At 39.2% G+C, this 12,500-nt stretch overlaps 2 protein-coding genes and 1 long non-coding RNA gene across 3 annotated transcripts in view; 2 read left to right on the top strand and 1 right to left on the bottom strand.

Moving 5' to 3' along the window:
• Positions 1 to 12,500, top strand: part of LOC307151144 (endonuclease domain-containing 1 protein-like) — a 244,755-nt gene that overhangs the window by 10,944 nt on the left and 221,311 nt on the right. The window lies entirely within an intron of this gene.
• Positions 1 to 12,500, bottom strand: part of LOC307151691 — an 18,805-nt gene that overhangs the window by 6,156 nt on the left and 149 nt on the right. The window lies entirely within an intron of this gene.
• On the top strand, positions 3,224 to 7,259 carry LOC307151899 (uncharacterized protein; the record flags this gene model as incomplete). Its single annotated transcript, XM_079860147.1, has 7 exons — positions 3,224 to 3,241; positions 3,818 to 3,903; positions 4,139 to 4,235; positions 4,349 to 4,687; positions 5,645 to 5,798; positions 6,602 to 6,726; positions 6,924 to 7,259. 7 exons carry the CDS (start codon positions 3,224 to 3,226, stop codon positions 7,257 to 7,259), a joined length of 1,155 nt encoding a protein of 384 aa, XP_079716273.1.

Genomic DNA, 12,500 nt, shown 5'->3' on the forward strand with positions numbered 1-12,500 from the left:
CCAAATCTGCGCACTGTTGCTATGTCCGAGCTACACCATGCATGTTCTCACACACGAAGTGAACAATACATCGCGGAGCAGAGAGCACGCTGACAGACAGGACAGACCAGCTTACTTTTAATATGAAACAAAGTCTCATTTGGTCATTTCAAACATTTAAACTTTCAGATTTGGTCATTTTTTAATGTAAACAATAAATACAGTTCTGTGGCGCTGTAGAGTATCAGTTTAAGCTGCTCGTTAACCGATCATCTCTTCCTTCTAGTTAATTTGTTGTATGTTGAGTAGAATGTTGTTAACCGCGGAAAGACGTGTACCAGGGCGGCTGGCCAAAGAAGAAGCACCCCCAGAAAGGAGGGTCTCTGGAGCAGTTTAGCCAATTGCTGATTTTAGATATAAATGTTTGACATAAACTATAGCCAATCAGCGAGCTCAAATCTAGTCAGCTATGGGCGCTTCGCTCAGTGCCCCAAGCTGCGCGCAAAATGGCGGAAGGCGGATTATGATTGGACGGATCGCCTGTCATTCAAACTCCTTGCCTGTGAGTGAAAAAGCCCAGCAACTTTTTTTTATCGGCTGCCATTTTAAAATTCACAAAACGACTGCGTATCTGCGATGAAAGACGGAGGAGACAAGTCGTTTGGCGATTGCTAATAAGATTCTTAAGGTAAGTTGTACTTGAAGTAATTTTTACTTTTATTTATGAGCGAAAACTTGATTATCTGCTGCTGATATGTGTAACAAGTTACTAGTTTTAGTTTGGTTTCTAAGCGAACTTTTGAGGGCACAGTCAGATATTTGCAAAACTTCGTGGGTAAAAATGTTAATTGGCAATAACTGTCAAACTGTCATAGTCAATAGTGTAACACAAAGCACACATGATAAAAAATGTTAGAATAAGTGGTTTTCTGAATAAACTATTAAAATGCCTGGATTTTGCAGACAAAGTTAAACCAAGAAACATTAGGCTGGTAATTTTCTCCCTTATTTTCTCAATATTAGCTTTAGACATCGCTAATGAAAAGTGAAATTGTGCCAGTAATGACAAAATAAAACGGTGTAATTGTGGTTTACGTGGTATTAGTTATGTTGTAAAATCGACGTTAATGGCTAGCTGCTATGTGGAAATATTTTGGCGCCATTTTTTCTGCAGGCTGGTAACTTAGCCTAAATGTTAACGTTAACTCAAATTTAATGCAAAATAATTCTGAAAAATTATAATGGCGCGAAAATTCAAATGACTGCTTAATTGTGCTGGGGCTCACGGCCTCTCTCAACTGTCAAAACAGTTCCATGTAGCCTACACCTGGCCCAAAATGTAGCTCATGTGGCCTAGATATTGTGTTAGAAAGGGAAAAAAATAGATCTTAGAAAAGGTAGTTCAGATTTGTAAGGATATCAGCTAATTCTATGTGTAATTTTTTTGCAAATATCAATCAATCAATCAATCTATCTCTCTCTCTCTCTCTCTCTCTCTCTCTCTATATATATATATATATATATATATATAATATTTTATGCTGTATTATGTCTAATATTTTTTTTTATTACACAGCAAATGGACCCATCTGAAGATGACCCTGGGCCAGTGACTCCTGGGTCTTTAAGCACTGGACAACGGACCAAAGCTGTACTTGTTAGTATCTATAAAGACAATACAGAAACATGTAAAAAGATTTTTCACATCTGTGATGCTTCAGAACTTTTGGAAAACTGTTATTCAGAATTTCCCCATCCTGTTCAGTTAGAACGGTTTCTGAAATTTAACAAAGACTTCAATGACTACATTGATTGTGACATCACCACAAATGTGCAAGAATATGACAAATTTCAAGTTCAGGTTGCCACTGTGGTCACCCTACAAGTCATCCCCATTCAGCCTCCCCAGTTTGAAAACATTCAGGTAAGCACTGCAGTAAAACTCAAACTAAATTATTGATTTCTACTAAATCAAAAACTCTGAACAACTTTTGATCTGTTTATTTGATTAGACGGAAGACTCTCCACCGTTACAGTCCTTACTGACCAAGAAGGCATCTGATATAATGGCTGAATATCATCGCACAGGCATGCTATCTACAAGGGGAAGAAAAAAGATTATCGCTATCAGCGTCTGTGATCTTGTTGCAAAAAGTGGATTGTAAGTTTGTTTTAAGGACATATTCGAAATTTCGAAACAATACTATGTAAAGTGACATGTAGCATAAAGGTGGGGGGATATTTATTAGGGTTGTAATGATATTCAAACCGAACCAAAAAAACGCGATACGAATCGTGATACTCTCATGGCGTGAGGATGCCCCTCCCCCTGCTACCCCGGCCCAGCCCTGCCTAACCACCATTAACACCATATAATAGCAATATCCGTGTTTTGTTACTTTCGATAATAAGCAAGGTGTAATCTTTCAAATTTGATCACAAAATTCAAACAATAAATGCTGTTTTGTTGCTCTTTAGGGCTGTTTACACCTGACCACTTAATGCGTTTTTTTAGATCGGATAGCTATCTGATTTATCAAAATGATTCCATTTACACCTGGTCACATATTCGTTTTTGCAAAACGGATATAAATCCAATCTTTGATTTCCGCGCTATATGCAGATTTAATGACGTTCAAAGCAACAGATGTGATTTGCATTTTATTGATCATCCGTTAAAATTTCTAAATCAAAGTTCGCAATAGGAGCAGCAACAGCCCTGGTAAGATCGTTTCGTTACTTTTAATGTTGATGATTGTGTTAAGCGTCTGCGACTTTCACTTTGATTTGCGATAGTTTGGACGTTGGCTTGATGAATAGATGCTCAGCTGCTCATACGGTTATGTGTGTTGCAGTAGCCTCATCATATCTGGCTATAACATGTTATAGCCTGTAATACGCTCTTACACGTTTATTTTTTTTAACGTTTTTGGGAGGAGTTAAATTTACATATGTGGTTTCAACTACCAGATGCATTTACACTTGTCTAGTTTCATCTAGAATGTGGCCCAGACCACCTCTTGATGTGGTTTGAGCGATCGGATTCAAGTCCGTCTCGAATGCGTTTCGGAGGGCATTTACACTTGGTCATTTCAGGATCTGATAGCTATCACAGAAAACGCATGAAGTTGCCAGGTAAACAGCCCCTTTGATGTGGCGTGACAGATCACTGTAGCTCCTCAAAAAAAAGTGGCAGCGCGAAGTGTGAGTAAACACGATTCTCCTCCTCAGTTACAGAATAAACATGAATGGACACCTGAAGGTATGTTAAAAGATACAGTATACTTACTGAAAGACATAACTTGCGTAGTCAATCGATCAGTTTTTCAGCAGCGGAAAAACGTCAATAAACAGCTTAGTTTGTCACATACAGATGGTAACCAACCAGAATGCCTATTACCGCCGCGCCAGCCACCGCTGCAAATCTACCGCGGCAAGAATAAACCAGTCGCATTTCGCGACGTTCGTGAAATGACTGCCAGGTGGCGCAAAGGGATATTGTGCAAAACAGCCGCAATTGCTGCATTTTTTCAATTGCCGTAAGTGGGGTTAATGTCAATTAACATTAAGGATGAAATACTACAACTATGGTAAACAGAATATAACATTTTATAAGGCCAGAAAAATAGAATAACAAGTTAAAAATAGAGACGATTATAACCTGTAGGATATTTCATATTGTAGGCCTAGATGTCGGTGAGCGACGCCTATTCCCCGGGCAGCAGTGTGATTAAAAACACACACAAACACACACACAAAAACAAATTTGATACCAAAAATAACAAACAAAATTAAATTATGTGCAATGAAGCTGATTATTTGTACTATTCTATTGAAGAACGAGACGAATGAAGAGCGCTCGTGTGAGCGAACACACATTGGAACGTTTGGGCATTTCTCAACCAGTAAAGTCATAGCCGAGTGGTAGAACTTACGTTACGATCATTTAGATGACACGTGTTCAAATCCCGAACCAACTTGGACTACTGACATTTTTATATTAGCCTATTAATGCATTTTATAGCCTATTATTGATGCAGAGAGATTTGTCTAGTTCTAAAACATTAAACGCTACACATTATTTAACTGCATGTTATTAAATTGTAACTTTTAATAGTAATTTTTTCTTGCATGTGTATCATGTTTTTGTCTCAAACAGTTACCCCTGTACAGCTGACAAGTTGAATTTAGCCAAATCTTTAATTGCAGTGTTCCCCTCTCTAAGTCTCAGCATTGCTGAAGAGAATGAAGGATATGTAAGTATTAACATTTAATCTAGCATAATTTAGCTCATATTAGTTCTGCTGAAATGTGTATTTTATTGGCAAAAGTGTGTTGTTTACAAACTTTCAATAAAATGTGTTTGTAGGAGCATCTGTATGACCCTGTGTCCCATAAAGGATTCATTGAAATGAAGCTTCGAAATATGAGGCGGCATCTTGAAGAGGGACAGCGACGCTACCAGAGAAGACGTAAAGCTCCCTGCAGTGTGGCAGCGGGAGCCCCAGTAACATCATCTATCGATGAAGACATAAATGAATGGTTGACACTCATCAAGAGAATGAAGCCATCATCTGAAAACATCGCCTCCATCAGAACCGCAATGGAAAAGACATACAATCATCGTAGGAACTGGATCAGTATGCAGTCACCAACAGTTGATGACATTTGCCAACAGTACCCCCGTTTCATTGACATGCCAACCCTGGTAAGACTTTTGTTTGAATTGTATCAACTCTGTGGCATTGTTTTTAGATTGGATATTTTTTAGGGTATGTGTGTGCGCTGAGCAAATTATAGTACGGTGGATGTAAAAAAAAATGGACACAGTTTTATTCCTTTTTTATAAAGAGCCTAAGTCCCTCCCCTCCACTTCCGGCTCATGGGACCTTATTTCGGAAAAAATATGTATGGTAGTCAATGGCGAGAGACAACTTATCTTTTTATTCCGTCTGAACTGTGCCCTGAATTACACGTATGATGTTTGTCAATTTAAAAGATTATTATGAAAGTCAAGAAAGTCGCAGTTTGTCAAAAAACAGAAGAGTAACTAGGCCACGATAACAAATTTTGCTGGACGATAAATTGTCCACGAAATTATTGCGATAAACGATAATATTGTCGTTCTGAGACCATTTTCATCTAATATAATGATAATGGCATAATAATAATGCAGGTGCTACACCTTTTCAAAGATCAATAAACTTTTATTTCTAAAGAATATTTAACACGGAAAACATTTTAAATATCCACAATAAATGAATAAAACAACCAAAAACGATATAATATATGGTCAACATGTTTTATAAACTGCTTCCCTTTTAAGAACGAATGCAGCTCTAATAGGCTACTTATTACACACTACACTACACATGTGCGCCTTTTTGGTTTGTAGTCTTTGTAATTACGTATTTTCACAGTTTTTACATCAATACCTCAACAGTTTTACATCAAACTGTGACTTTCTTGACTTTAAAATGTATCTTTTAAATTGACAAACATCATGTGTAATTCAGGGCACAATTCAAGTCTCTTGCCATTGACTACCATACAATATTTTCCAAAATTAGGGCCTGTGGTGGTCCACTGGAAGGGGAGAGATTTTAATTACTTTTAACCATTATGTGGTTTTCTGGAAATAACTTGGATTCTGCTATTCTGTTAGCTAGATGCAGAGTTTAAAAAGATGTCTGATGGAAAGGGTGAGATGCTAATCAGAAAATGGGAATCATCAGTTATTCCAAAACTGAAACGGATTGCAGCTTTGGAGAAAGAGAGTGTAAACTTTCTGTTGGATCAGCTTTCAGACGGTAATGATGGTAAGTACTAAATACATGTAAATGCATAAATATGAAGTATGTCATCTATCAGCTTTGACTAAGTTTTACAGCCATTTCAACTTGAGCTGGCAGTTGTTTCCCAAAAGCATTGTTAAAATAGTCACCAACGGTCTCTATTAGGGGTGGGTGATCTGGTGATTTTTCTATCGTGATCGATCTTAAAGGCGTCCACGATCTTCTTTTTGAGAAAATCGTAGAGATTGCGATCTTTTATGTCCTTGTAATAGCAGGACTTTTATTTTGACGTCGCTGAGAACGCCTGAGAAAGGCAGCATTTGAGCATACATTGCACACATTCTCCATGTTCATTAGTTCAAAGTCTGTTTAACAGTCAAATAATTTAATACATTATTGGGTAGAACTGTTAGAGTATGCAAAAAAGTATTAGTTTGCTTTTATATTATTAGTAACAGCAAGGCAAACACTATTAATACTTTCTCATTACCGTCAACATTCAAATGCGCATTTATATAATTTAAACAAATCTTGGAATATCTAAAACATTTAATTTCAAAAACCTTGCAGATTAAATCGAATCCAGCTGTCAAATATTCTGAAGTGTGCATTTGTAGACTGCATTAACTTGTTACTGTCCGTGACGGTCATTCCGTGTTAACTAGTTCAATTAGCTCAAGTTGTTGTTTAGACAAAATAATCAATTCACCTTCAACCTAAGATTAATCACTTTTTCAGTGTTTTTATAATGCATTAATTGGTTAGTTACAGACATAATTTTAACTAACTGACACTACAACCATCTTATTCTCTTTCTCATTAAATAGATCAGAAGTGCTACATCATGCTGCAGGTCCTGACACACTTACTTCCACCAACTCCAGGAAGAGGTGGAGAGTCAAGCCGTTGCAGTGTCAGATCTGCGATTTCATATTTGCTGGACTTTGTACCGGTAATTTTTATTTAGTTACTTATTATAATCTTGGATCATTGATAATAATTATATTATCTATTAACATACCGGTAATTATCTTTAACATGTGCATTGTCAAAAAGTTATATTTTTTTCCCTCTTGTCTTCATCTACCTCCTTCTCTTTCACTATGCTACACACAATCTCTCTGCCTCTTCATCTATATTTCAATATAGTGTGGAACCAGGATCTCCAGTATATGTGACAGTGGTGACATCGCAACCAGGAGTCAGCAGCCACAACTAGTCTGCATTGGAAACCTGACCAGTGAGGCCCGCCAGTTTGTCATTGTTGCCAAAAACGACAAAGTTGTAATTCCACTGGAAGAGGAGAGTCTAACCTGTGCCTTGGATAAGCTGTTTAAGTTCTTCTGGGTCTACAACCTTTCATATCCTCCCCAGCTCACTTCAGTTTTTACCTTTCTGGAATATATATACAACTTGCCAATTTCTAAGACTGTAAGAAGATCCAAAGTTTTGGAGCTTATTGGCAAGCTTCAGGCTTTGGACTAAATCAGCTTGTCATGTACTGTTGTCCAATATGTAAAAAGCCAGTTAGCTCTGAGATCAGGGGACTAATCTGGCATCTTCGCAACGTACATTCCCTATCTGATGGACAGGACTACACCATATTTTGCAGCCAAAATGGCTGTCAGCGTTCATATCATAACATCAACTCTTATTCTAAGCATCTTGCACGGGAGCATTCATCAGAGGATAGCTTACTATGCATGGCTACCCAGCTTTCAAAAAGTGATGGGTCAGACAACGTTTTAGACAAAAATATTAGCAACAACACTCATTTGACAACTGACACGACATCAGCTGGTGAGGAAAATGCCAGTATGTGTTATTCAAAGTCTGATGATGCAGTGTCAGTTACCAGTCATGCAGCTACATTTGCTGCAAAGATGTACTCTTGCTCTAATATAACACTGAGTGATGTACAAAGAAGTGTAACTTGCACTAAAGAACTTTTGGACAGGACTATTGACGGCCTTCAAGCATCTACCAGTGCTTTGTTTAAAAGCTTGGCTGTTCCAGATGACAAAAAGAGTTTTTGCTCATTAATGAAAGAGTTTGAAGCTGCTAAAGAGTGCCTTGACAATATAGATAACCCATATAAAATGACAAAATTTTTTGAAACAGAGTATTCTCTTGTTAAGCCAACAGAGATCTTTTTAGGTCATAGAGCTGAGACCATTAAAAAAAATGGTATTGCACAACAAACACTTGCAGCGGATACATTTCAGTATATTTCCATCCTTGAAACCCTAAAATTTATCTTTGGTAATAAGAGTTTTCAGACCCTCTATTTGCAGTCTCACAGAAGTACAGATGGTAAGATGTATGACTATTGTGATGGTGATCATTTTGCAAACCATAAACTGTACAAAACACACCCTAATGGTCTACAAATTCAAATTTACTTTGATGATCTGGAGACTGTAAATCCTCTTGGGTCAAAAACAAAAATCCATAAAATGGGGGCGGTGTATTTTTCATTGAGAAACTTGTCCCCTGAATATAACTCGAGCTTGGCCAACATTCATCTTTGTCTTCTTTTCAATTCTATTGATAGAGAGAAATATGGCTTCGCAAAAATCTTTGAGCCTCTTTTAGATGATATAAAAGTCCTAGAGATGCAAGGTATTGACATTTTGATAAGAGGAGAAACGCACACAGTATATGGAACAGTGTGTCTTTTCACTGCTGACAATCTGGCTTGTCATGCGCTGTGTGGATATGCAGAAAGTTTTTCTGCAAATAAGTTCTGCCATATTTGCCTTGTTGATAAACCAACTTCACAAACTACGTTTAATGAAGATGATATTGAAAAGAGGAACAGACACAATTACCTGCAGCATGTTGTGCTGAATGATGTTAGTATTTCAGGAATCAAAGGAGACTCGTGCTTGAATACTTTGGAATTCTTTCATGTAACCGAAAATGTAGGTGTTGATATAATGCATGATGTGCTAGAAGGTGTTGCACCTTTAGAAGTGAGACTTTTACTTCAGCGCTACATTTATGAAGAATGTCAGCCAGTTCTGAAGACGAACCAATATTTGGTGAAGTTGTCCACTTGTTCCCAGAGGTGGACCAAAACATGTTATTAGCTTTTTTAAGGACTGTTAAGGTCAAATATTTTGATGATCACTTTTACTCATTCGTTGTGGAAAAGATGGAGGAGTACAGGCTTGTACAAATTCCTACTGATCTGGCAGATTCCAGACCCCTTGATATTCAGACAAGTTTTTTAGATGATCAGATCTACATCAATCCCAGATACAAAGTATTGACATGATTTATTTTGTATCAGCCATTCTGCCTAATGAATTTGTGAAACTGTCCTGCTGAACTTATTGTTTTACTTCTTGAAACTATCATTATATTCTGCAGTCTGAGTTCTATGAATGTAATTGAATTTTCAAGACAATAAATGTTTTGAACTCATTAATGTTTGTCATTGGTCATTGTTTTAAGTAACTGATATTAGGCCAAAAATACCGCTATTTTTCTATAGGCTTTTAGGTGCGTTTTCCTGCACATTCTGTGTAACCATGGACAACACATACTGTGTTAAAATGACACATGTTTACACATCTTTGTGTTAACCTTTCCTGACACATTACTGTGTTAAAATAATTTACACAGTGAATGAGTTAAAATTAACACAAATCTAGTAGTCCTGGAGCTCACCCACGGATGTGTCAAAATTTAACACAGGTCGTGTCATTTTTAACACATTCTTTCTAAGAGTGTACACCCAACACTGCTAATTTCATACTGCTAGTTAATACTGCTATTTTTTAAAATTTCAGACTAATTTCATACTGCTAGTTCATATCACAGTAGCATATGAGCATAACTTTACTTTTTAAATTAAACAAAATTTTAAAAACTGATAGTATTGTTCATTGTTACAGTATGTAAACCACGTGGAATAATACAACTGCATTGAAATACTAGGCTAGATGGTAATAGGCGGGACAAAGATTTGCATTCATTCTGCACATTTGGCAATCAAAACCCACCTGGCAGACCGACAATCTCGCTAACTCTCTTCCAAGCTTCATTTTTTCTGCTGACGTTTCTGTATGATTCGAGAGTAATATCATACAGAATGGGGTATTCGGAGACTGCGAGAATCAACTTCTCTCCCATGTTGGCGTGTACGATCGTAATGAAAGTTCCGTGCGACTGCCACTAGGGGGCGAATTCCGACAGTCGTGTCCGAATGTCGTGTGTAGTGGAAAGGCGGCTTAGCAAGAGACTCGGAAGTTTGCCAGCCGCGATAGACGTTCTGCATCGTCATCAGAGGACGCGCAGCCGCGCACCGGAGGAGGATATCGCGGAGACCTAACGGTCACTCTGGGCCGAGGAGTCGTGGGCCTGTATTCAACGGGCGCGCAACAACGAACGCAAAGGAGGAAGATTTCCTGGGATTCCTCGTAGTGCAGCGGAGTCACTTATGGTTACCATCTGAATTCAGGTATCCTTTGTGTATAATTGTTTTCCCGCTCAGGAGAGTGAAGCGGCCAGTTTTATTGTTTCAAAGGCCTCTACGTACCCCAGCAACGTCTCAGGCCTGCAACGGTGTGTGTGTGGACTAACTGGTGTGTGTGTGTGTGTGTGTGTGTGTGTGGGCCCACAGTGTTTTGTTATCATCTTTGTTATTCAGTACACTTAAACTGTGATTTTTGATCATTTTCATATGCAGTGAAAGTGTGACGGACACATTCATTATTTTTGTCATAATAATATATTGCCTTTGGGGTAATATTGTGTCCTTGTGATTTGAGATAATAGTTAAACATACCTTGGTCAAACTGAAATGCTTGAATGACTGCGTGTCTCCGTGCCATTGCTATATATCCAACGCAAACATGCATGGTACCTTGCCGCAAGCTGGTTAAGGCCACACCCACCCTCCACCTTGCCCCGCCTTTCTCCTCCTCATTAGCAGTTAAAGGGACACTCCACCCATTTGCATTAAGCTTTGCATTGTTAGAAACCCAGTCATACTATTGAATGGTCATGCAACATTTTTTCATTTTCCCCCGAGACGAGAGAAATCTGTATTTACCTCTTTACACTTCCTCCTACAATGACGCAAAAATCGTCATTTTGCGTCATTGTAGGAGGAAGTGTAAGAGGGGGGGATTTCTGTTAAGACTACAAGCACTAGATCCACCCTTTCAAACCCGCCCATAGGGGGTTGGACCTAATGCGCTAACAGACCTATCACAGATCAGTGCGAGTGCGTTTGATTTCAACGGCAGAAACCTGCAGAAAACAGGGACGAAGAAAGCTGAGTAGTAGGGGTTACCATACTCTATTTCCCGGACATGTCCGGCCGTCGAGATCGACAAAAATGTCCGGGATTCAGCTTTTGCTTTCTGCGGTCGCCATCCATTGTTTACATGCTCACCTTTTGTTTCAATCTAACTGAATTCACCCCGATTGGTGAATCTGAATGTAATGTTTACATGAATGCTAAACAAGTGATCGGTTGATTTGCGTTTTAACATTGCTAAGAAAATACCCGCACCTCCGTGAGAGATAGCCCATGAGACCGGTGCATCTCACAGGCGCGCTCATCAGTAATCACAGTAATACAGGGAGCAGGACGAGGCTAGCGCCGCGGGAGAAAGACGCGAGGCCGGTGGCGTGATCGGTTGAAAGACGCGAGGCCGGTGGCGTGATCGGTTGATGTGTGTTTTACCATTGCTAAGAAAATACCTGCTCCTCCGTGCGAGATACGAGAACAGTGCCTCACAGGTGTCGGTCGTCAGTAATCACGCCACCGGCCTCGCGCCGTTCTCCCGCGCCCCTCAGCCTCGTCCTGCTCGCCACAGTAAACATGATGAATGGCGACTGTAGAACGCAAAAGCCGAATCCCGGACATTTTGGGCAAACTCGTCACGGAGACTCACTCGTAGCCTAGCCTTGCCTTGATGTTTTTGTTTTCAACTGCGCTGTCTTCCCGGTAGGCGTGGCTTGGGAGTGGCCTTGTAGGGCAGCGAAGCAAGTGCATTCTGGGAGTTGTTGTCTTTCATCCACATAAGCCAAAAATACATTTTCTGGCTTTTCTCAGTCTAGAAAGCTCCAAATTCAAAAATAATTTCACATTTCTTCTACATAAATGACCCACTTTCAATACACATTCATGTCTCCACGGGTGAAATGACCCTTTAAAGCTACAGACACCGAAACGGCCCGTCTGAAGGAAGCTCATTATGGGACTGGCTTGTAGTGGCTGTAATTCTGCACCGAGGCTGAATTTTTGGAAATAGATTTCAGATACAGTACTAGGGACCACTAAGGCCTATATTAAAGCCTACAAAAAGTAGCATGTCATGGGACCTTTAAAAGGTAAACATTTTTACAAGCCTTTAGAACAACCAAATCAAGCCCAGTTTTTTGTGCATGTTTAGATAAGATTATTTAGGAAAAGTCACAGAGTTTCATGCCCCTGAGATGAAGGTAACACTTTAAAAAAAAATGAAGGAAAAGTCCAGTGGGGTCAGCGTGACTCCAAACAGTGATTTAAAGAAGTTGTTGCACATTTGAAGTTGATATCAAACATTGAGGCGCTAAAGTGTTGTAAAGTACAGTTTCCATCGCATAACAGTCCAGTTTAAAGTGGTTTTCACAGGACGGATTGAACATTTTAAAGCAGAGGTGTGTGTGTGTGTGTGTGTGTGAGGACTCACGGCGCGCACAACGTCGATGATGGGCGCCGGGCCT

The sequence above is a fragment of the Squalius cephalus genome, assembly GCF_949319135.1.
Source record: "Squalius cephalus genome assembly, chromosome: 23".
In the NCBI taxonomy this organism is placed as follows: domain Eukaryota; kingdom Metazoa; phylum Chordata; class Actinopteri; order Cypriniformes; family Leuciscidae; genus Squalius; species Squalius cephalus.